Source organism: Mycteria americana, chromosome 1 (assembly GCF_035582795.1).
Source record: "Mycteria americana isolate JAX WOST 10 ecotype Jacksonville Zoo and Gardens chromosome 1, USCA_MyAme_1.0, whole genome shotgun sequence".
Lineage (NCBI taxonomy): Eukaryota > Metazoa > Chordata > Aves > Ciconiiformes > Ciconiidae > Mycteria > Mycteria americana.
Window position 1 is genome coordinate 177,939,475 of NC_134365.1, and position 25,926 is coordinate 177,965,400.

At 34.8% G+C, this 25,926-nt stretch overlaps 1 protein-coding gene across 2 annotated transcripts in view; it reads right to left on the reverse strand.

Moving 5' to 3' along the window:
- Positions 1-311: 311 nt before the first annotated feature.
- Positions 312-25,926, reverse strand: part of KLHL1 (kelch like family member 1) — a 251,190-nt gene continuing 225,575 nt past the window's right edge. For both annotated transcript variants that reach the window (XM_075491973.1, XM_075491972.1), the window contains 4 exons: positions 25,357-25,519; positions 7,849-8,061; positions 2,102-2,273; positions 312-456 (listed from right to left, as the gene is read on the reverse strand). In XM_075491973.1, coding sequence (XP_075348088.1) covers positions 397-456; positions 2,102-2,273; positions 7,849-8,061; positions 25,357-25,519 — 608 coding nt within the window. In that variant the 3' untranslated portion in view covers positions 312-396. The remainder of the gene's footprint in view (positions 457-2,101; positions 2,274-7,848; positions 8,062-25,356; positions 25,520-25,926) is intronic.

Consider the following 25,926-nt stretch of genomic DNA (forward strand, 5'->3'; position numbering starts at 1 on the left):
AAAAGTGATTAAATGTACTTTGATGTTTCTGCAGTTAAAAGTCTTGCGGCCATGAAAACTGTACTTGTATTCCCTCCTGCTCCTTGTGTAGAGCTGTCCCTTGATTATCCAGTTCTCCAGGACACATTCATGAGAACAGTACCTGAACTTACTACTCCACATTCACATATTTATGCCTACAACAGCCTGGTTTTTTTTCTTGTTCACTGATTCTGAACAGTTTTTGTTATTTTATAGGGCATAAATACTTAATCTTTCTCAATTCCAAACTTCTTCAAGTTTGTGATCAACAGAGTATTCACTGTGTAAATCCTTCTTCTCATGAAGTTATCATTCTTGTCTGATAGAAAAATAATCATTTCATAGTCAGTAAAATCCTAAGCAGTGCTGACAATGTCATGGTTGTTTGATGACTACAACACAGGCACCAGCTCTTCCAATATTTAGGGAAGCCATCTGCAGAAAAAAAGATACAAATTAACTGAACAGGAGCAAGCCATGCAGGAGATTGCTAAAGTGCTGTGTCAACATTATTCTGAAATGGTCAAAACTAATGGGAGTATAAACCACTAAAAATAAATACAACCAACAATATCCTACTATTGTAGTTTTACAGTTATTTACTCACATCTGACATCTTTCACTTGAAAGTGTGAGAACAGAAAAACTAAGTGATTTTAGATCTGTCATCAATTTTTTGAACTGTTGATATGCAAAGAGTTTCTATAATCTGTAGACTGTAGCTGATGCTTCCACTTTAGTCCCTGAGGCAAGGTCAATGTTACTAATACCAAAATTGTATGGTTCCAGTATTCCTAAACAGGTTCAAGTGTCCTTCAGAATAAGTTTAGCATCTTTAGACACTATTCAAGACAACACAAGGATTAATAACTTTAGAAGACTGGATCTTGCTGAAACTAATACAGTAGAGTCAGCTTATATGCTATGTAATAATAATACTAATGATAGTACACTGTAATTAATGGTACTGTACATGTCAAATCAGAGGTGTCACATGTTTCCTATCTGTCCAAATGTGGTTATTCATGGGTTTTTTATGTGGACTGGTGGATTTGGGAAAACAATCTTTCCAAATTGATTTCTTATTTCCTACAGAATGTCATAAAAATGCTTTCTTGTAATTTAATTAATAGTAGATAAAAAAGATGGGCTTCTGCATTAACTTTACACCATGTACATCTACATTTAAGCTTGACAACAAAAGCCCCCCTTTACAATCATAAAAAGAAATAGGCATTTTTGAGTATAATACATCTGGCCTATTTTAAATGCTTGTTTTAGGATAAGATCATACTTTTGAAGTAAGTACTTTTCTTCACTAACTTTAAAGCGAACTTAGAGTGACTAATTCAGATGTAAACACCTACATTAGTGGAACAAATTACTTTTTCAGAAAGTCTTGAAACAGAATTAATAACAGAAAATGTTGAAATAATCCTTTGTTTCTTTTTAATGCTTTGCTATGAATACAAATCTTTCCAAGCACTACTGTGACATAATAAAATACATTCCTTCTACAACCAAATCACCAGTCCCTAGCTTCTTGCATTATACCATTATTTCTATTATACCTATTAATTCTTATATGGTTCAACATTAGGAACATACATACAGTTCAACATTTCAAAATATCCATCAACCAGAAGAAAATGGAATTGAAGAATGAAATGAAAATTTGGCTCTCTACATAAAATAAACAAATTTTCATATGAAGGAACTTCAGGACATGCTGGTTTACCAATTAAAATTTCAGGTCCATTTTGATACTTTTTATGACATTTCTTCTGCATGAAGAAATAATTTGCTATAGAAATAGGTCAGAATGAGAATTTTGTCTGACAGATAACAAGATAATATCCCTAATGACTGTTTATTCTGTCTTTTGCCAGTTTCTTAGGATTTAATTCTCTCTTTTCTGTCTTCAGAGGAAACTCCTCACATAATAGCTGATAAAATACTAGGTCTATATTTACAGTTATGGCAACCCTAGATACTATACTTTTTTTTCAGAAAAGTAATGTTTTTATGTACAACTATCAAAATATGTTATAGACAACAAAAATAAAGACTTTATGATTACCTGTGTCCATTCATTAGTTTGAGGGTCATATGCTTCCATAGTGTTCAGGTATGTTTGACCATCATAGCCACCTACTGCATATAATTTGTCACCAAGGAGACAGACACCGACAGCATCTCGAGGCATACTCAGTGGAGCCACCATTGTCCATGTATCGGTTTTTGGATCATACCTGAGGAAAGAGAAAGGAAACCGAATGTCCAGGGAGAAGATAAGTGTCAGTTCATGCTGATCTTCACTTGAAAGATAGTTCTTTTTTTCTGGAAAAAAAAATCCTTTAGCATCTTATCCAAAATACTCTTCCTAACAGCAAAAAGAAAACATACAGATTTATTGTGTTCCCAATTCAAACCTCTAAATGTTGATTAGGAACTTTTGTTCAGCTAACCTTTAGGAATAAACTAAGGTATTTGTGGGGTAAGGTGTCATAAAAAGGGATTTGAAAAGGATATAAGAGCAGTATCTGAATGTATGTATATTTCTATGTATATATTTTAAATAGGATATTTCTTGTAGCATATTAAACATATTCTTTCTAAGATTATATTACATTATATTTTAATTTCTAAAATTATACTACACAATGTTCACAGCCAGGAAACCTCCCTAAGAATTCAGGGGATATGTTTAACTGCATTAGAGTTAGATTCTCCTCCCGATATGCTCAAGTGAGTACCATTTTTAAGACATTAATCACCACAGAACTTTTAAAACTGAGGGCAAAATTCCTTTTGTATAATGATAGACATTTAAAAATTAAACATTTAGCCTAAGCCATTAATTTAGATATTCATTAAAAATGTAAAAATTAGTTAATTTCAGAAGCCATTCCATTGTATCTATTTTAGACATTTGTAAAACTAATTACTAAGGATGTCTGGAGTATCAGGTTAAACCAGATATCTCATTTTTAGATGACAAATATTACTAAAATAGAATACTATATCACAGTATGATAGAATTAATTTCATCTGTCCTTAAGCTCTTTACTATGTAGTAGAATCACTTGATAATCAGTGGAAAAAATAAACAGTTTAAGGCTACAAATACTTTCACTGACTTTAGTCATTTGTTTATGTGTAAGGTAGATCAAACTTCGGGCATGATAATTTATCTAAAATAATTATAAAGGAACTCTATAATGGCTAAAAATCTTATTTATTTACAAGTCCTCTAACTACTATATTTTTATATAAAATTAGGCATCAAACCACCTTCTCCTACACATTTAAGAAACAGTATTAGCTATAAGTTCATTTTTTGGGGGGAGTCAAGTTCTTTCAACATGTTTTCTTGTAGTCTAAACTTTATTAACTAGAAGTTGATAACCCTACAGAAAGTTGTATATATATATGCTTTACAAAAAGGAAAATTCTAGGCTTTTCTACAAAGGCTGACTATAAGAGCACCTGTAACTATTTCAGTCATTCACATGTTCAATAAGCAACTAGTAGGAATACTGTTAACCGTCCCATATTATATTTGAACAATGGAAATTTTGTAACCTTTTTAATATAGATATTGCAACAACAATGTTACAGTGCTTTGCTTGTAACTGCTTTTTGGTTCATAAATATGACCTTCAAATTGGACAATAACAGAATTGTCTTTAACCTTGATTAAAATGTTCTTGACAGCTAAAAACATTTTAGGAAAAAATTCTACATATCTACTGTAGTAGATACGTAGAGTGCTATCACACAGCATGTAGAGAATAACCAAGGGATCAAGCCCAGCCAGCATGGGTTCAGGAAAGGCAGGTCCTGCTTGACCAACCTGATCTCCTTCTATGAGAAGGTGACCCGCCTAGTGGATGAGGGAAAGGCTGTGGATGTTGTCTACCTAGACTTCAGTAAAGCCTTTGACACGGTTTCCCACAGCATTCTCCTGGAGAAACTGGCTGCTCATGGCTTGGACGGGTATACTCTTCGCTGGGTAAAGAACTGGCTGGACGGCTGGGCCCAAAGAGTGGTGGTGAATGGAGTTTACTCCAGTTGGCGGCTGGTCACAAGTGGTGTTCCCTAGGGCTCTGTGTTGGGGCCAGTTCTGTTTAAAATCTTTATCAATGATCTGGACAAAGGGATCAAGTGCACCCTCAGTAAGTTTGCAGGTGACACAAAGTTGTGCGGGAGTGTTGATCTGCTGGAGGGGAGGCAGGCTCTGCAGAGGGACCTGGACAGGCTGGATCGATGGGCCGAGGTCAATTGTATGAGGTTTAACAAGGCCAAGTGCAAGGTCCTGCACTTGGGTCACAACAACCCCATGCAACGCTACAGGCTTGGGGAAGAGTGGCTGGAAAGCTGCCTGGCAGAAAAGGACATGGTGGAGTTGGTTGACAGCCACCTGAATATGAGCCAGCAGTGTGCCCAGGTGGCCAAGAAAGCCAATGGCATCCTGGCTTGTATGAAAAATAGCATGGCCAGCAGGACTAGGGAAGTGATCGTGCCCCTGTACTCGGCACTGGTGAGGCTGCACTTCGTATACTGTGTTCAGTTTTGGGCCCCCCACTACAAGAGAGACATTGAGGTGCTGGAGCGTGTCCAGAGAAGGGCAACGAAGCTGGTGAAGGGTCTGGAGCAGAAGTCTTATGAGGAGCGGCTGAGGGAGCTGGGATTGTTTAGCATGGAGAAGTGGTGGTCTTGGTAGTGTTAGGTTTATGGTTGGACTCGATGATCTTAAAGGTCTTTTCCAACCTATACAATTCTGTGATTCTGTGATTCTGTGATACTGGCTGCTAATCCTTCTGGCTTTATTGGGACTTCTCAGAAAATAAAATGGTGAAATCTTGTGTTCAATTTGTTATGTCTAAAATACCATTAAATTGATCATGTTGTTCATTTTACTTTCTTTTTTTAATTCTATTTATTCACATTCTTTCATTTTGCTATCTTTCCTTAAGAAGTTTTGAGTTAAATATGTAGATATGTGATAAATGTCTTCTAAAACTTGAGAGGAAAATACTTAAAAACAATGTTTGAATATGTGGAAGGGGAATGCACATATAACAAGCCAAAAAAATTTAATTTTGAATGGATTTTTTCAAAGACTGCGTGACTTTTTCAGCAACAGTATTGTATGCCCCTAGCTGAAAGAGTTTCACAACCAGTGAAATGCACCAGCGTACATTGTATCTTCACCTGACTAAAGGCAATAAATTTTAATAGACTCTTTGATACACTACTTTTGAATTACAAGGGCCAAGGTGAGGAGATGCAAAAGCAGGGAAACTAAATATAGTTGACAACTTTGGACTTTTTTTTTTTTTTTTCCAATAAACAGGTAAGCAAGGGCCAAACAGAATTCTTATAACTCAATTCTGTCAACAAAAAGGAACTTGTATTTTGTAATTGCCAGGAAAATGTCTGAGATTTCTTGTATCCTTTCCTCTGCTAAAAACAACTGTGCTTTTAATCTTTATAATAACTAGGTATGCCCTAGGGTGAGAAGCGTTATGATGAAAGGTCCTGAATGTGGAAAAAAATCAATTTGAAATCAAGGTGAGACGAAAGGGAAAAACTATAGATCACTTCCTTATGTTTTTAATAGCTGTCAGGTTTGGGGTAACATTTTGAAAAGACACCTACTTTATAAAATCTGCCAAAATATCTCCAAAATTGTATAATTCTTAAAGAGGAACTAGTTATTTTATCTTTAAAAAGGAATACAACATTGTAGTTTCACAGCTTGTGAAGAGCAAACATACATAACTATTATTTTGATTTAGAATGCTTGAATCCATAGGAAATCCTTTACAATTGCATCAACCTTAGAAGAGTTCAAACTGGGAATCCTAATTACAATTGAACAGGATTTTAGCAGTAGCATTTAAAAAACACATATCTGCTCTCACTAGATTTACATAATCTCAAAAATAAATTTTAAAACATTATGTTTGGTCTGACAATCTTCCAGGAGAAAATTGGTATTTGAACAAAGCACATCCTATCAGACTGTATCAGAATGAGAAAATGACTGAAGCAGAGACTTGTTCCTGAAGAAGATTCATGCCCTAGATATTTACAGAAAGTAAAACTTTCAGAGAGAGATATAAAATAACTTACTGTAATAAACCTCATTATCACTTACTAGTCTTTGGTTTCTTAAGTTATTGAGATGGTTTTATTTTTTGAAGATGATGCGTTTTTTTTGAATGTAAAAATAGACACATTAAATCACATCTCAGCCACCTTATAAACTTATCAATCACAGGGAGGGCCATGAGAGTTTTTCATGTCTTAGTGGAGTCTATCAGTTAATTTACATCCACTTTATGCAAGCTAATAGCCTTACAAGTTCTGATTTGTTAGTCCCAACTTTTAGTCTGGAAGCTAACTGCCCATGAAATACATTATCCACATTTTTTGCTATCAGTGCAAAAATAACTAGTCGAGGAACACTGTATAATGTCATTCATATACAAGTACATAAAATAGCTTAAGGATACATGGTTTAGTTTCTTGTTATAATTCCCCCTGAGAAAGAAAAATGTGATGGGATGTGGTTTGTCTTCAACACCAAAAGGGTTTTCTTCTCAGAGACTGAAAAATGACAGAAAAGCTCCCTTACAAGTACCAATAAGCAGAAGTAGTTGGAGAGATTTCATACTTATTAATATTGTCACTAGTAGTCAATATAAATGTACTTCACTGAAAATTCTGGTTATCGTTTCTTATAAATAGAAGCCCATGAGGATAGGCCCTGTAAGTACAGGCATCATGGGAATTCTTAGATGAACTTTCCATGTGTTGGAGACAAGAAGTAAAGTATTTGGCAGCCTGTGATCTTTGCTTACATGCAGTAGAGATGGGAATGAGTCTAAGACTGAGCAAAATCATATGGATAACATAAGGGGTAAATTTTAATTTATAATTTTTGGATTACATACTGGGTAACTGGTAAATGCCAAGCCAGACTCAGCAGAAGGAATAACTGACATTTAATTAAAGTTTAACACTTTCAGAAAATAAATAAATAGGTAAATCTCTCCCAGAGCCTATCTTTACTTGTATGTTAAGATAAACCAACTACTCAAACATATCTACTTTAACCTTTGCAACTTGTAAATATTCTGAGACTGTATTTTTCCTTATTCTATTTTAAAGCATACAGAAACAGAAAAAAGTCAAACCTTCATGAAGCATTTGAAGACTACCTTCAAATTGAATGCTATAATCACTCCAACTCTACCCTACTGCCCTACTAGACATTCTTGAATTTCCAGAATATCCACTTGCAAAATTCAGGGTACTGTAAACACAGTGTGTCAGGCTTATATCAACACATCAGGAAGTAGCAGTGTTGCTAAAGGAAGCAATGTAATGTACTGTAAATATCCATCACTTAAGCAGTTCTATACTTCCTCTTTGCTCAGCTACATTTTTAGTTACAAAATACTTCTAAATACAATTTGGTGTTATAAAATTATTTCAAGGCTGAATTATTATCTCTACAAGGTTTAGTTTATGACTCTGCAATAATATCATGCCTTAAAAACAAAGATTTCTTAAATGAGGTGTGAAAAGAGTTGAGGATTTTTTCCATGATAATATATAATAGTACTGTGAAAAAAAGGGAAAGAAAATAACCTTCAAATAAATTGTCTTCTACAAAACTATGGAATTTTTCAAGTAAATAAGTTGGCATTTCTTTGGGTAAAAACATCTGTTTAATTTTACCATCATTTAGCTAAGAAAATGATGCTACTGGACATTATTTTGTATTCAAAAAATGCATGTATAGTTGGATACCTTTCTACATAGTCCAGCAGTCGGGAACAATGGTTAGAAGCAGGAGCATCATGGCCTCCGACTGCATAAAGAAAGCCATCACATGTAGCCACTCCTACACCTCCTCTTCTCTTACACATAGGAGCACACATGTTCCATTTATTTGTGTGAGGATCATAATATTCCATTGAACTCAAACATGAACTTCCATCCCGACCTCCAACTGAATATAACCTAAGAAAGTCCACACAAATACAAATGTTAATAAAACAAGAGCTCAGAACTGTAGAAATAAAAACAAGGAGCATCTGGGGTTTTTTATCTGACATCAGCAAACAGGAAAAAGAAAAAAAAAATAATCTCTCAAAATCATACGAATTTCATATGGTCAGCAAACATAGATGATTTTAATATTATTACCAAATTCACGTACTACTTAGTGCTTTGCCCACCTGAATAGAAAGAAAGATATTTTCTTTCTGGTAATGGATATTTTCATTCTTCGATTACAGCATATACTGCCAAGAGTGCCATAAGTGACGTGCAGATTTGTCTCTATAGATTTATAAATCATGTAAGCAGGGTTGCTGCCTAACTGCTCATCATCTGTGAGGTGGAAGTGAAAGTGCTAATTTATAATTGGTAATCCAGACAAACAAGTAATATGCAATCCTTTTATTATAGTTTCTCTGCATTTTTATCATGCAGCAAAGTAGTGGGATTAGTCTGGCAACTGCTGTCCTGTATTTTAATATTTTATCTTGTATAATTCTTTAATACTGAATAAATTCACAAACTTCTAATTCTCCCTTCTTGGAAAAAAAAAAGAAAGAAAGGAAAAAAAAAATAGTACTGCATAAGCTCTGTATGCTAAAGTACAAACCATATGGAAAACTGCAGTCAGTATTTGATCTAGTATTCAGCCTATTCCACATACAAAAGTGTCAATGGGAGGCTCATGTCCAGAACGAATTTTACACTTACAATACAGTAGAGATCAAATATGCAGTGCGTTGCAGAAAAGAATATAGCATTATGTTTTAAACATGGATTTTTAAAAAGTAATACCTCAGTTTCAAGGAACTTTGTTATACTGAAGAAAAGTTTTGCCCACACTAACATTAACATGTGTACTCAGCAAGTAAGAAAATGATAGCCCCAGGCACTGTATGTCGATTTTCTTCATCAGAATATATTATGAGGATTGAGTTCTGTAGGTAAGTCATGGAAAACTTCTGAAAATATTCTAAAATAAAAATGCAAAATGTGTTTTAACAAATATGTTGTGTTTGTAACTATCTGCAGGCAAGAAACTTGTTTCCTTCCTCCCTTTATAATGGTTCCCAGGAGGAAACAGTTCTGATTGTTCTCTTCCACTATTACCATGCTGCATTCATTTCTTATATGAATCCTTTTGCAGTCTGTTGCCTTTTCTACAGTGCCAGGAGATTAACTAATAGTAACACAGGCTATTTTAAAGTCCAACCACTGAACAATTCAGGATGCAAAAGCTGTCTGTGTGAAGCAATTATTCATTTGGAAGCTTTTACTGTCCTAAGCGCTCCATGAATTCAGAGCTACTTAAATGTGCATTTACCATTACGTTTCATTGGCATGGATGGTGATGAATAAGGAAGTACTACAATACCACTAATAATATGTCACTGAAGCCATAGAACATTTTGGTACTGCCTGACAGATATACTTGTGCTCTGACAAAAGTAGCCAGGAGAATCCACGCTCCTCTACGAGAGATGTTAAAACAAATAGCACTTTTTTGCAACTATGTCTGTGGATCCAGCCCTAAGACATTTACCTTTCCATAGGATTATCAGATATCTACAGGTGGGATCCAATTCAAGGTTAAGACACCTAAATGAAAGTGTTAATCTGTGGGTGTCTACAGTGTCTAAATTGCTGTTATGCTCAGGGTAGTCAGCCGAGCCTAAAGAACAATTTGGTTCACCAGCCACACCCACACTTTTTTTCTTCAGCAGAGAATAAGAACTGCAGAACAGCACTAAAAAAACTTAAACATGTGATCCAAATACATTCACATTAATATAAATGTAAATATAAGCATTTACATGTAGGTGTCTGCAAGGATGTTATCTTTGTTTTCAAAGATGGGACTTGGTTCAGCTTCCCACAGACAGTGATCAAACGTTATTTGTGACATCTAGGGTACGATGACATTCCCTGCAGACTGGAAGATATGACAAAGAGTACACAGGAGAACCATGCATGATTGCTGGAGGTCAAGTAGGCTATCCTGAGGCAATTCAAATGGCAGTAGACAACTACATGTAGATAAGTGAATTAATCCCTAAAAATTAATACCATGGTTAACAAGCCTGAGATTTCCAAATAGATTTCTGAGTAAGGATTTGGACACCTAAACACTTCACACAATTTTAAAAAATGCGAAGTACCAACACTTCTGCAGAGTTCAGTGTGAGTAATCATGTGTTCCTCTAAATACCTGCCACTTCGTTTGTTTCTTCTGGCATGAAAAGTTCTCATCTATTCCATTCTCTTTCAACTGAAATGAATCTATAAGCTGATATTTCCACTCTGAAAGAGAAGCACACTTTTTCATTCCTCTGTTTCAATTAAGACAGCTAGTAAAATATAGCTAAAGGCATTCCTGAGTTGCTGGTAAAGAGACAGCAAATGCTGTTCATAAGTAACTGATAAAAGTTTCAGCCAGTGATTGGGACCACCTAGTTTTTGTTAAATCTCTCTATGCTATTCAGAACAAAACAAAATTAATTTCCAAAATCAGTTTTTGGAACTATCATTTTAGGGTTTGATTGTATTTATATCTCAGCAAGGAATAGTTCATAAGACTAACAATAAATTTTTATTTCACAAAGGTCTAGTTCAGACAAATAAAAGTTGGAAATCAAGTAATTGTTTTAAAGCTCTGGTTGTGGTTGAGCCTGAACAACTCAGTCAGGAATTGCTTCCACTCTTCACCTGAGTTGCCTAATCCATAGTCACAAAGGCCCAAAATGACTGCAGAACAACTCTGCAACCAGTGCTGAATATTCACGATACTGTACAGCTAACTGAAACTTTTGCAATACTTATATCCAAGATATTTAGCAGTCTTTCTTCCTTCTTAGTGCTTAGAGCCCTATTTTATTAGATGACTTAGAATTAATCCCTTTTTGCAGCTTTGTCTTTCTTGGTAACAGTTTAGAATAAAATTTTCTATAGGGAAAGGTGTAATGTATTTCTCTAAAAAGCCTGAAAACCTGGCACTACTGAGATCAGATATCAGTCCTGCAATTGCAAGGGCTACTTTTATGCCTCTTAACTATATTCAGTTCTATTACTTCAGTTACCAGGTACCACCTCTACTCTGGATGATTTGTTGAAAATACGTGTAAGTAGATTTTCATTTGCATGTGCAAGTACTTCCAGAATTCAGAAATAAAAGATAATCCAGTGATTCTGAATTTAGAAAATTCAAGTTCCTCAAATTTTGCTTTGTTAATTTCACATTGTTAATTTATAATATTATCTCAGTAACTTTACCTTACCTTATGTACTACTTCAACTGGCATCAAACACATAGCTCAATTTTTTCTATTTCTCTCAGATTACTGGTGTCTGTAGACTCCTTGTAGATGTCATATCTCTTAATAGCTTTTGAGTACCTACAGTACTTACAGTACAGTACCTTACAGTATTGTAAGACTTTTATTTTCAGTGTTGTGCAATGAAAAAGAAAGCTTGAGAAATAAGCCTAATCATGATCACATACTAGTCATATCTTCATTTATTTTTCAGTTGGGAATATTCTATTAACTGAATTACACCTCCTTGTGTATCCCATCAAACTTGTTGGGGTTTCTATTATAATTATTACTGTTTAGAGGGGAAGATCGACAAGGCAAAAAAAGCATCCAATACTGAGTACTTTTATCTCCACTGACCACAGTGAAAGTTTTGCCTGTGCAGATGTTATAGATTTCTATTCCCCAATGGTCTATATTTCAGCTTATTCAGACATTGTGTGTAGGTATGAATTTAGACCAAACTCAGTCTCCTCTGAGCTGGAAATTTATCTTTTCAGGGTTTGGTTACTTCTTTTTGTATTAAGATGCTTAGAGATTCCTAAACATTTGTGTGTGTGTATATATATATATATGTATAAAATGGCTAGAAAATGCAGTAGAGATTTCAAAGTAGCAGACATTAGGAGAAATCATGACTGGATAGATCAAAAGCATTTATCTCAGTGCTACCATTACAAACCTTTGATAACTAATCAGAAAAGGCATTTTTAAATTCAGTTTGACAAGCCAACCTCAAAAGACCAGACTGCCTTTGATGTGAGGTAGTACAGCTTGTGAAAACAGTTGAATCATGCCTTTGCTGTATTTCTTAACAAGGTTTTGCCTTTCAAAATTCTTTCACTGTGAATATCAAAGGCCATATCCAGTCTTTTGCTTAGGCTCCTTTGTACCCTTTTCTGCCCTTTCAGTGTGCCTGGAAGAGCAACAGAGAATTACTCTGGCACAAAGGATATCTGCCTGGTAGAAGTGAGGGGAAGGTAATAATTTTCATCAGTGCTGGACTTCTGTATTGCTTAATCAGTCCATACCTGATCTAGGAATCAGACTAGAGGAGAGGAAAGGTATCTATCCATGCTGCCTTGGTTATGCCAATGACCTGTAGTTCACTGGCAGAAGTTGAAAAAACAATTTTCTGAATGGAAAGCATTAATGAATTCTTATTTTTGTGTGTAAATTTGGAATGGTATTTCATGTATTTGGTGCAGTAATGCAGTAGTGGAGTAAATTAAAAATACATACAGTTTGATCAAAAATAAAGTGAAGAAATTTTATTGCCTGCAATTAAAGAAATAGTAACTACTGAGAGAAAATACTGAGAGAAAAACACACTTTGCATGCATAATATCATTACGGAAAAGTTCTACTTCCTACACTAGAAAGTATAGTTTCCTAATAGAAAGAACCTGTTTCAAGTAAATTTAATTCTAATCAAAGTTATATGGGCTACATTATCTCTGCAAGACCAGAGACCAAATGCGGATTATACCAGTTAAAAATGTTCTTGACTGTATCAGGCTGTAAGATAGTTAAGCAAAATGGTCTTTGTAAATTAATCATTTATGACAGCATGAGCTTAAGGCCCTTTATTTGCTCTCTTATTTATTAAAAAAAAATACAGTGACTCTGTCATTAAATAATAAATTGTTATTGAATTCACAGAATTACTTTGTGCTAGACTGAGCTAATGTGTTTATGATATTCATCTTCTTTGTGAGTTTAATAATTTTAGACCATAGAGCTGTTCCATTTTGTTCTGTCTCAGTATCTATTTATCGTATGATTTTGAATAAAATATTAAAAAATACCTACACCTTTTTGTAGTTTCTATAGTTAAGGAAAAATATTTACAACATTTGTCCCTTTTTCCCTATATCGGGAGGCAGAATAATTGCCTTTTTGAGAAAAGAGTTTGATCAAAAGCAGCAGTTAATAAACAGCACATTTATAAAACATTAGCAGTGTCAAAACTGTCATAAAAGAACCTGAAATAACTTTTACAATATTTAAATTAAAGTATAGATTTATTTATAGGTCAAAGTACATTTAGAGTAAAATATAGTAAGAAAAGAGACAAGATATAAAAAGTTTCTACGAAAAAATTCTAAGGCTGATATCTTGTGAGTTAGTCTTTGAAATATGTTTGTCATTCTTCCCATTGCAAAAGGGTTTTGTAAAATTAGTTACATTTATAAACTACATAATAAGTAATTAATATCATCCTAAGTCAAATTTTGTTTTACTCTCTAGTTAGGTAGATAATGTAAGATCTGTTATGGAAACAGACATGTGAAAGCATGAATTTTTTGACAAGGAGAAGCATGGCTGTATTTCAGTATCAGGCAAAATATTCATGCCATTCATAAAATATTGATTTTAAAGTATTTGTTTGTAGTCATTGAGAATATTGTAGGCAGAAAGCATGCAGTATGAAACATATTCTCCCTCTTTACATGACTGTAATTATGTATGCCAAGTATAATATTTTTCTTAGTTCAAATGGATTAGTGAAAGAATAACTGAATCATCAATAAGGCACAAGAGCAAAGAAACCCTCAAGCAAAAACAGCCACGAAAAGAGCTGCTCTGATGGGAAATACAATTGTTTCAGTCATACTTTCTTATCTTGTTAGCTTAGCATGAAATTTTGAAGTGTTACTTCAGCTTTAAAAATCACAATTACAGCATATTAATACTTCATTTATTTAATAATACTGAGCTAGTTCCCTAGTTTTTACTGAAGTATGAAAATTATCAGTGCATTGCAATTATATGGATGACAAAAAAAAAGTCTTAGATCATTTAGTCTGTGACCTTCACAATGAACAAATCCTTCTCAATTCAATGAATACAACCAATAATGAAAGATTCAGCTGAAGTTGGTCTACCGAGTCAAAAGACATTTCATTTTACTCCAATATTAGTTATTAAGAAGTTAATCTAGTTTCAAATTAGAAAAATAGAAATATCAGTTAACAGTGGAGATGGCATAGTATTCTGTTCTGCTGAGTATAGTAGATATCTGATAGCTGCTGTAAGGGCTGTTGCCCATAAAGATATTTAGTTGAGTACCAAATTAGATATTTAGCTTTCTTTAATTTCAGTAAGCTTTAGACGTTTAAATATCCTTCCATATTTACACATATGTGGAAATAAGAAAGTATATGTATACACATGTATATACACACACAAATACATGTGTGTACATAATTGAAGTAAATGCCTACATTTGGTCAGCGGAATATCTCTAGACTTCTCCAACTGCACTGAAAAAGGGCTTCCTTCAGGTCCCAGCATATAGGCACTAAGTACTCTTTGAGACAGGCTGGATTCTCATACTTCATCTCCCACTAAAGATAATAATTAAAAGCCAGACTTTCAGAATAATCCAGAATGTGGGATGCTAATATCTTTTTCAGTTTTGACTATGAGAGAGAAGACAGTAATTGCTGAATGCTTTTTAAGAGTCTGTGCTTAATTGCGGAAGCTGCACAATTCAAAAATTGCCTGTGAATCTCTCTAGGCATTTTCCACAGTGCCTCCTGCTGTCTAGGTTGATACATATGTTACATTTAAAAGCTTACTTTAGATGGAGTGACCCAATTGCCTTTTCCTGTCAGGTATTAGGACTAAGTAAATTAACTCACCATGTCTGCTTGGTCAAGTACCCTTACATGCCCAAATTAATGCATACCATACTATGTTATGTTCATAATCTATGTAGAATTTGCTGTTCATTACAAAATTTGCAGAAAAAAAGAACTATATAGTAAAGACAAAATATTTCTTATTACAAAAACCTAATGGCAGACCTTACAGCAAATGACAGTCACGCTAGCTGCATACCAGTCAACAGTCAGCTAGTCCAAAAATCTTGTTCATGTGGGTGATGGATGAAGAGAAGTGCATGGTACAGCATACACACTAAAGGATGTAGATGTGCAGTAAATATGCAAAATAGAAATGTGGCTTAAGCATCTGGGAGCCTGACCATAGCATATCAAGAAAAACAGGCTCATCGAGTTCCCACCCTGCAATGTAGCAATGTCGTTAGCAACTGCCATGTTTCCTAACAATCACTTGGGTTCTAAAGAGCAATACATCCTAGCTGCATATGCGTCTCCCTTGGACTGTAGGAAAAATACTGGTTTTACTGTAAAGTTTCATGATTTTTCATTGTACTCTTCTAAGAGTCACATATATTACCTAACTTGTATCTGTTCTAGCCCTTTTTAAGCCTAGCCTAGCCACATAAAAAGAAATATGCCTGTGCAGAGACTCCTATTTTACAGACTGGATGTAAAATACCAAGTTAAATCTTGCTTGAAAAAGAGAGAATATGATGCATATTGAATTGAATTGCACATTCACTGAGCTGCATGGGACCCTCACATAGGAAATATGAATTTGTGTGCAAAAGTACAAAAGATCAGACCAGGGCACTGAATTAGTAATAAGCCTTAATGATTCTCCTAAGAAAGAATGCCACAGATAGTTTATTATATGATGCATGAAAGGCAAAGAAGCAGAACTCCTGGAGGAGGTTGTAATCAGCCACGCAATCAAGTTTTGTAGGTGGTTATATGAATGTAATACATTGCTAATTCTCGTGTGCCAACCATTGAACTGCTATTAAGGAATTTGTGGAATTATTAACCTATGCCTCTCCGAGGTCAGTACACAGTGAATATATTCCTGTGAGTGACTAACTACAAGACAATTTTGAGAACCTTTCTTGTGCACATACTAATTTGGTTTGAATTTTGCTATTTTCTTGAAAATGAAGGTTCAGCAAACTAAATTTTCTGATGTTCACTTTGTAATAATGCATAATAGTCATAAGGGACACATAAAACTAAAGCAACTGCTATTTACCACAGGCACAATATTGATCTAAATAACACAAGTTTCATTCCAGCTTTGTTTCATTACATGACCTGAAAAAAAAAATTCCCCTCTACATATGGCAATGTCTGTATTGGCCAGCTCTCTGTGTTTCCCATTCAAAATGCAAAAGACAAAAGCTAGAAAAGTACTGCTAAGACAATAATCCAATTTATGGAAATCCATTACTAAGTGAATCCAACTTTCAGAATTGGTGGAACTGAATATAAATAAATAAAAACCATTTTTTTTAAATAAAGCCTCTCCACCTAACAAACGAAATTGAAAATGTAACAAATGAATTTGCATGGGTGTGAAGGGACAAAATAGTAAATAAGTATATACATATGTATTTAAAAAAAAATCATTAGTATGCTCTATTTCTATGAATGCTTAAGTAGAATTAATAGAATGTGGAAGCCATTCTAAATTCTATCTGCTACAATCAAGCGACAGACAAAATCTGACATTGCCGATTGATAATAAATAATTTCATGAAGGACACAACCACAAAACCACATTATTGTATTGGACTGTCTTTCAATAAAAATACGAAAAGGGAATACATTCAAATATCAGTGACTAAGATAAACAGGAAAAAGGAAGGAAACATAATTGATGGAGAAAGGCTTTCCAAACAACTCCACTGTTAAAGATGTTGGATTGGATTGAGAGGAGCTATGTTTAAGGGTTTGTTCCTGTAAAAGAAAATATCTCTGGGTCAGTTTAAGCATCTTGCCCTTAGTATTTGTATTGCATTTTCCTGCTTAAAAAAATCACCAGTCATAATTTTGACATCTTTCTTGAGATTATAAATTGTGACTCATGTCCTCAAGAGTGTTTTGAGCATTTGGTTACTTCCTTTTGTATCGAACTTATGAAACAAGAACCACAGATAAAGCTTTGGCACCAACCTCCTGAAATCTCAAATGTTTTAAAAATGCTCAAGTCAGCTTTTTTCAAAACTGCTATAAAAAAAAGGTGAACCATGGCCAGAGCTGGACATTTGCCCCAGGATAGACTTGCTGCTTGGGTACTTGAAGCCCACCACCATGCTTCATCTTTCGTCTTTGCCTAATTTAAATGGATTCCTTACTGCTTTCTAATAATCCTTTCTTTTCCAAACTCCATTTAGACATTTGATAAGAAACCTGATCTCCTAACTCAACACAAAGATGTCCAGTATATGGCAATTATTTCATGCTTAAGTGTGCAAAAATCAATATTGCAATTGTACTGGCTGTAAGTGCCCAGGTGTTGGCCGTCGGGGGCTGCAGGGGCGGCCTCTGTGAGGAGAGGCCGGGGCTGCCCCGTGCCGGACACAGCCGGTTCCAGCCGGCTCCAAGGGACCCACCCCAGGGCACGGCTGAGCCCAGCAGCCAAGATGGTGATGCCTTGGGGAAAATGTATTTAAGAAAAGGCAAAAAATGCCACACGGACAGAGTGAGGAGGGGAAAAAGAGAGTGAGAAACAGCAGTGGGAACACCGAAGTCAGAGAAGGAGGAGGAGGTGCTCCATGGTGCCAGAGCAGATATCTGCGCTGCAGCCTGTGGAGGACACCATGTTCAAACAGCAGGATATTTCCTGAAGGACTGCAGCCTATGGAGAGCCCATGATGGACAAGGGAAATGTGTGAGGAGGAAGGAGCAGCAGGTAGGAGCAGTTATGGACTGACCGTAACACCCATTTCCCATCCCCCTGCACTGGTCTGGGATAGGGCTAGAGGAACCGGGAGTGAAAGACATAAGTTGAGCCTGGGAAAGGGGGGAAGAAAGGTGGTGTTTTAAAATTTGTCTTTGTTTCTCACTACCTGGAATCTATATTTATTAGCAATAAATTACATTAATTTTCCCCAAGTCGAATCTGTTTTGCCTGTGACAGTAATTGGTAAGTGATCTTGCTGTCTTTATCTCAACCCATGAGCAATCTCATCCTATTTTCTCCCCCATCTGATGAAGGAGAGTGAGTGAGCAGCTGGTTGGGCATTTGACTGTTAGCCAACACTAACCCACCATAGTAATGCATAAGTAACTCCCAATTCACAGCATCCCTTTTCTCCTTCCCTCGGTGTACAGTGCCTAAACACAGATGGAGACTGTAAAAACAAATGTAATAGAAATATTAATACTAATACTAATGATAATAATAAAAAAATACATTGCTGCTTCTCTGTTGAATCAGATACAAATCAAATGGATACTGATGGGGAATAATATTCTCCTGCAGCATTTCTTATTGCTCTTTTATTTTTCTTCAGAGAAAAAAAATACTTATAAGACTTTTTTTTTCTCAAATAAAAGATTATTTGAAAAGACATTTAAAATAGTTCTATTTTTAAAAGTTAAGATTAGAGAATTCCTTGCTTTTCATCACCTATCATAGATCAATAATAGTGTGTGATATTTGATATAAACAACAGCAGCAGGTGGAAATATAAAGTTCACCAAAGCATATCTTTGAGGGTGTGGCAATCAATAAAGGGCAGAACTCCCTTCTCCTTGGTTCTGCAAGATGTCACCATGTGAATGAACTGTTTCCCAGTGCATGCCAAAGTCATTATATCTGATGCTTAACTCAGTGTACTGCTGTGATGGTCTACCATTTAAAGTCAATCTGCAGATCATATTAACAGCTGAGTATTTTTTCCTTTTGTAGCACAGATTTATTGATATCTGTTAAAGAGAACAAAAGTAAAGGGCCAGGCTTTTTGCCATGAAAGCTATAGTTACGTAAAAAGAATGTTGATAATTTCTAAAATGCAAGTAAAAATTCAGGAATATTTTTTGTGATGTTATTTTTATGGCCATATAATAGGAAAAACTAGAAAATTTTCAGTTATGGTTGTGTCACACAATTATTTGGAATAACATAAACCTGTATGATACAGAGAGGCTCTTTTAGATATATATTCCAGAGAAAAGTGTGTAAACTTAATTTCATTTTTACTTACAGTTTCCCCATGAGAATAAAATTTGTTCTGAAATTAAATTACATGAAAAAAGTTAGGGGAAAGGTTCAGTATTCTTAGGGAATGTATGCTTCATATATTAGAGACTTGTTAACAGAAAGCTAATAATTAGCTACTGTAGTCTTGGAGGCAACTACATTTTAAGTTACTGAAAAGTTTAGTATTTATTGGATGGAAACTGTCAACTACGTTCTTTTTTTTTCTTCTTGATTTAAAAAATGAAGAAATGAAGACACAATCTTGAAAGAGTAAGTGTCAATTTTCAAAAGTTTCTGGAAACTTGGTTTCTTGGTGCTTCTAACTTACACTGTAGAAGACTACTATGGCTGCAGTATTATCTCCTGTAAACTATAGAATACTAGTCTTACATCGTATATATTGCATACCAGTTACATGTTACTTATGTCAGCCCCCAAAGAACAATTCAAATAAATCATCCCAACTTCTGACCTTTCCCGTTATCTGCATATAAAAAGCACTGTCCTTCCCTGTTTTTTTTAAACGTCTAAGTTAGTGTAAGTCTCCATTTCACATTTAATTTTTTAACACCCACATCTGTTGCTGATGTGAGAGAGTTCATGCACTCTTCCAGTCTGTGCAACAGGGTTGTTAACAGTAACAAGACAGAAAAGACGATGTTGTTTCCAGATCAGGAGGAACTACTGGCCATGTTTCATCCCATGAAACTCTATAGTCACAGAAAATCCTACAGTAGTTACCAAAGTATGTTAAAAATTGATAAAGGCATCAAGTAAAAAACAAACAAACAAACAAAAGATATACTAAGGCTAACACCCTCCACAATTCCATTACTGTTTAACTATAAGAAAGGTATGAGGATGAGGGAGATGGAATCTCCAAAGTCTCAATACAGATCATTACTGCTACACAGCACCAACTGTTGATTTGGGAAAATAAAGGCATGTTACTGAAAAGGAAAATTCTTGGATTCCAATCTTTGATGTTGCATGAAAACAGATAACATTACCCTTTTCTATGAACTGGTAAACACACATTTAGAACTCAATGAGAGTTTTGTGTACACCCTCTTGTTGCCTCCTGTTGTGGTTTAGCCCCAGCCAGCAATTAAGTACCACACAGCCGCTCGCTCACCCTCCCCGCCACGGTGGGATGGGAGAGAGAATCAGAAGAGCAAAAGTAAGAAAACTCGTGGCTTGAGATAAGAACAGTTTAATAATTTGAACAAAATAATAGTAATAATAATAATAAATTGTAATGAGAAGGAAAACAACAAGAGAGAGAGAGGAACAAAACCCAAGGGAGAAAAACAAAATAGTGATACAACCACTCACCACCTGCCAACCAACACCCAGCCAGTCCCCAAGCAGCAACCGCTACCCCCCAGCCAACTCCCCCCAGTTTATATACTGAGCATGACATCATATGGTATGGAATAGCCCTTTGGTCAGTTTGGATCAACTCTCCTGGCTGTGCCCCCTCCCAGCTTCTTGTGTACCTGGCAGAGCATGGGAAGCTGAAAAGTCCTTGACCAGTGTAAGCACCGCTTAGCAACAACCAAAACATCAGCGTGTTATCAATATTATTCTCATACTAAAATCCAAAACACAGCACTATACCAGCTACTAGGAAGAAAAGTAACTCTATTCCAGCCGAAACCAGGACATCTCCCTATCATTTTTATTCTGTCTCTGAATTTCCCATCTGAATTTTATCTATTTGTATCCACCTGTTCCTTTGCCAACTGTAATACTTCTGTTGCTTTCCTTTGGTATGACAGGCATTCATGATAATCATGGTACCCCCTATTCAAACTTTGCATTTTCAGTTAAACTTTCTTCAGTATGCATGACCAGAATTGAACACAGTAATCCAAATAGCATAAATATTTTCACAATGAATAAAACTTTATGGATTCTTCAGTTGCATTTCCTTTTTCACAGATTTCTTCTACTGGTTTTTCTGTACTAACAAGGTACAGAGCTTTTTTTCCCTCTTCTACCACTTTCTGCCATGAGTTTTCTTCAAACACAAGACTTGTTCATTCATATATATACTATTAAATATCCCATTTGTGTTGCTTTTTAGGGTCATCCGAATACTTCTGTAGAATAGTCCAACATGTCCCATATGGTAATGTTCCCTTTAGTGTCACTTTGAATGATCTGATAATTTAACTAGCATGATCCTGCTTTTACACTCCTTTACCCCAAGGCTGATCTTTAAAGAATTCCGACAATAACTTTGTGATGTCCTAGTTGGCACATACAGTTCTTTTCTTCTTAAAATCCCTGTACTATTCATCCTTTTTCCATCTTAAATAATTATTTCCTGTGTAACACCAGATAAACTTCTTTATTGAAATTCTGGTAGAATAAATCTGCTGTGTGTATTTATCTAGAAAACCACCTATCCCTATCCCTTTTATTATTTGTTCTAGCTGCACCTTAGGTTTAGGAAGTCTCTTAAGAAAAGGAATATTGTTTGTGTTCCAAATTGAAGGATATCAACTACCATATCCTATTACTGTGGGAAATCTGAGGGTAACAAGCAGGTGACATTCGTGCTTAGAGACAAAGATGTTCCATTAAGCCCTCATGGGTGAAACAGCATTGTGACCCCAAAATGTAATAATGCAACCTGGTTATACCAAAGAACCCTGTCAACCGGACTAAGTTTAAAAAAAAAAAAAAAAAAAAAAGTGCTCCAGATATTTATTTTTCCCAATTTCTGAAATATTCAGCAAGATTTTATAACTTTAATAATTAAAAGTTTTTTCAGACTGCATTACGATGCACATGTTGACACAATCCTTTTCAGGTTTTAGGAAAGATTTTGATATAATATACCATTTTCAGTTGAAATTTAAAAATGTATTTCAGTGAAATAACATTCATTTCTGTGTGCTCTGTTTTGCCAAATTCAGATAATATCGCTCTCAATTTGTGTGAGCAGCAAACTAATTGATAATTGACTTACACAGACTATCAAGTGAGCTTCAAAAACATAGGTAAGCTTAAAAAGGTTCAATACATTAAGAACTAATAAGAAGTTACTTACAAATCAATCGTCTCAGAGCCTAAGGAGATCACAATCTAAAAGTTTTTTTTTTTATTTCCACCTTAAGCTTAAAAAAAATACAATTTTCATCCAATTTTATGTTAAAATATACCATTGTTTTCTCCTTAAGATGGCTTTAACTGGAAAATGAATGAAGCAGACCATAGAGGTATGGAAGATCACAAATGGAATAGTTTCCAGCATTAAAACACAAAAGAAGAGACTATATTTTTTTCAAGTATTTAAGAAGCTCACATTTGAGATCTTTAGCATACAGTTTCCCTTTAATGTGAAGTCCCCAAAGCAGTGTGGGAGACACACACATAGAGTAGTTTCGATCTCTCTCACTTCAATGAATGCTGCTGCATTTTATATATTTACTTATTTAATTCAGTGCAGAAGAAAAGAAACACAAGGAATAACCAGGAAAAGACTCCTCAGAACTTCCATACTAAAATAGTTTCTCTTTTGTTAAATGTTAAAGCCAACATCTTGTTTCTCACTGAGACATCAATTTCTAATATCCCTAGAATTTCTTAAAAAAAAAAAAATCCATAAATGTTTGCCTATTTCAAAGCAAAAAGCTCATATGAGGAATGAAGCATACGTCAGTTGTGTGGAACAGCAGTGTAGTAAGAATAGTACCAGAGAGTTGAAAGGTTTGGTCCTTACATATTTTTTCAGGTTTCAGTTCTTGCTGTATGGGATTTTTTTTAAAGATGGTTATTCGGATTAAAAAAAAAAAAAAAACAACCAAAACAAAAAAATCAGTAGTATATTTGCTATTTGCTTCAGTGAGACCACTGCTTTTCAGTTTTCAGTGGTGTCCATTCCACCTTTCTGAGACACAGATAACATCTCTTCATTTAAAAGTGTTCTATATAACTCATGCAAAATCCAGTTGAGCATTTATTAACTGAGAAGCATTAAATACATGCTCAGCTGTGCAAAAGAAACATACCTGGAATATATATACATAATTGTATGCAGCTCTTCATAATTGTAGATCTATATTTGCAGGGTTATTTATCTAGATTTTGTCTCTCCTAGTTTGCTGCATGGCTCATACGCTATTGAAACCAGATTCTTTTAGAGTAACAGGGTTATTAAAGCAGCTTTGTCCATTTGATCTAGTCTGGAAAATTTCAATGCCACTGTGACTTAGTAAGAAAAAGCAATGACAATTAAGCTTCAGTGGTTTGCAGATGATTTCACAACATAAAACTAACTCTTAATGTCATGGATGAGAAATAGATCATCTGAATATATGATACCATGATTTAAATAATATAATATTAATAATGAATGCATCCAATAAAGCCTATTTAATCCACAGTTACTCTGCAAATAGGACACAACTGTAATATGACAAACTCATAAAATTAGTTAACACGTTTAAAGCCTGCATTTTTAATTAATTTGAGATATAACTTTAAAAAATATATCTGCATATTGTCATAATGATGGGATTATGGGTACTCTGTCAGGCCTCCTGCTGCTGCTACAGAAAGGTACACTATCTCCTATAGGTCTTGTAACATAGTTATTTGTGGGCTAAATTAAGCTCCTTGTTTGACTTTTATATTCAGTGACTCTTACAGTCAGTGCAAAGACTCTGACAATCCCAGAAATCAATTCAGCCTCCTTATCTCAAGCCTGTATCTTAGGTGTGATAAGCACAGCCTAATAAAAAGGATTTTTGAGAGTTTATTCAACTGTATAATCAAAACTGAATGATTTGCAACTGGAAGAAATGGGTGGGGAAAATTTAGTGGGTTGTTGAATTATGCAATAGCATAATCTACCATGAAACCCAACAGCCTTAATATGTCCTTTTTTTCTCTGTATACTCTAACTTTTATTAACCATTTTTGCATGTCCTCAACATTTACTCTCTCATTCCATTCCACATCTGCAGCTGTTTCTCATCCTTTCTTCCTTGCAGTTCAGTAGCAATAAAGTATGAAGAAAATAATATTCCAGAAATTTGCCTTACTCCATTGCTTCCACCATTCCCAAGCGATTCTTTACTGACTGCTCTTTATTTATGTTCAGTTTTCTACAGTGGGATTCATCTTCCCCGCTTAAGATATCAAAACCATACAAGTCAGAATCTGAGACAGAGTCCTCAGGTTTCCTATATAGTTAGTAGAGAAAAACGGGCACTTACAGAGCACAATTCATGCTGTCCTAACATAAATGTCTAAAACAAGTGAGACAAATGATATCCTAAAAGTACATAGCTCTTCCATTGACCATAAAGTGAGCTTAGGATGATTGGCTCAGTTATAGATGTCTATACAAAGATATCTGAAGTTAGCTGTGATTAATTCCTCCCCCACCTCTAAATTATTACAGTTCGCACCATATTCTTTTTAGCCACATAGCTAAAAGCAAGTGCTTTAAGTGATAAGCAACAAGTAATATACAAGATCATGTTACTGTAAAATGAGTTTTAACAAGTGCCACTTTAAAATTTTAAAAAGTGAAAGTTATAAAAGAGAAACTTAGAATCTGAACACAATTAGAATTACAGGTTTAATGTAGTCTGACTGGTTTGACAAGAATCAAATTTCTGTTTACTTCCTGTGTGAATGTAGTTGCCTTCAGGCAAGAAGGTTTCATGGGCCAATGTTTGGCTGAAGCAAGGTACAAAATGCATATACAACAAATCTTATCACTGGGTACATGACCATCTTAGAAGGATAAACTCAGCTGATTAACTAGAACTAACATATACAACATATAAAAGTCAGACGAGTCAACTGACAATTTATCCTGAATTGTTTTATACCATACACGCTGAAATTTCAGATCTATGTTCTTAAGCATTTGATATAAATATTAAACAAAAATAATATAGAAAAAATATATAAATTACTTATTTCAAATAAATGTAAGAGCTATGAGATATAGGAGGGTGTGCACAACTGTGTCTACATTTATTTTAAAAGGCACACATTATAATATGTTAGAAGTTATTTACTACAGTGTGTCACAGTTATTCATCCCTCTAAGAAATGTGTTTCAACCATATAAGAATACCCTACTCACTTGCCATTTAATGCTGCTACTCCAACAGTGCTTCTGGCAATTGACATACTTGCCACAAATGTCCACTGCTGACTTTGAGGGTCCCATCTCTCAACTGTATTCAAGTAACTCCAGCCATCATGTCCTCCCACTGCATAAATAGGCCCTTCAAGCACTGTAACTCCTAAAATGGAGAGAGTGAGAGAAGACAAAAGTATGCTTTATCAATAGTAAAAAAAAAAAAAAGTTTTCCGAAACAGCTAACAAATGAATTTGCATATTCAAAATCAAAACGGAAACACCAATTTGAGATTTGATTAATTAAGGATTAGCAAAAAAAAAAAAAAGGAATAAAATTAATGCCATTTCACATGGCTTTATGAAAAATAGATCTTGTCAAAAAAACCTAACTTCATTCCTTGAGAAGACCGTTTGCTTCATAGAATAACCTGTCAGTGATGTGACAGTCTTAGATTTCTGTATGCTGTTTAACTTAGTATCTCCTAACATTCTGATCATGAATTAGCTCTTTAGAATATCAGTAAGGCACATGATAAATAAATTATGGACTGGATACCTGATAGATCTCAA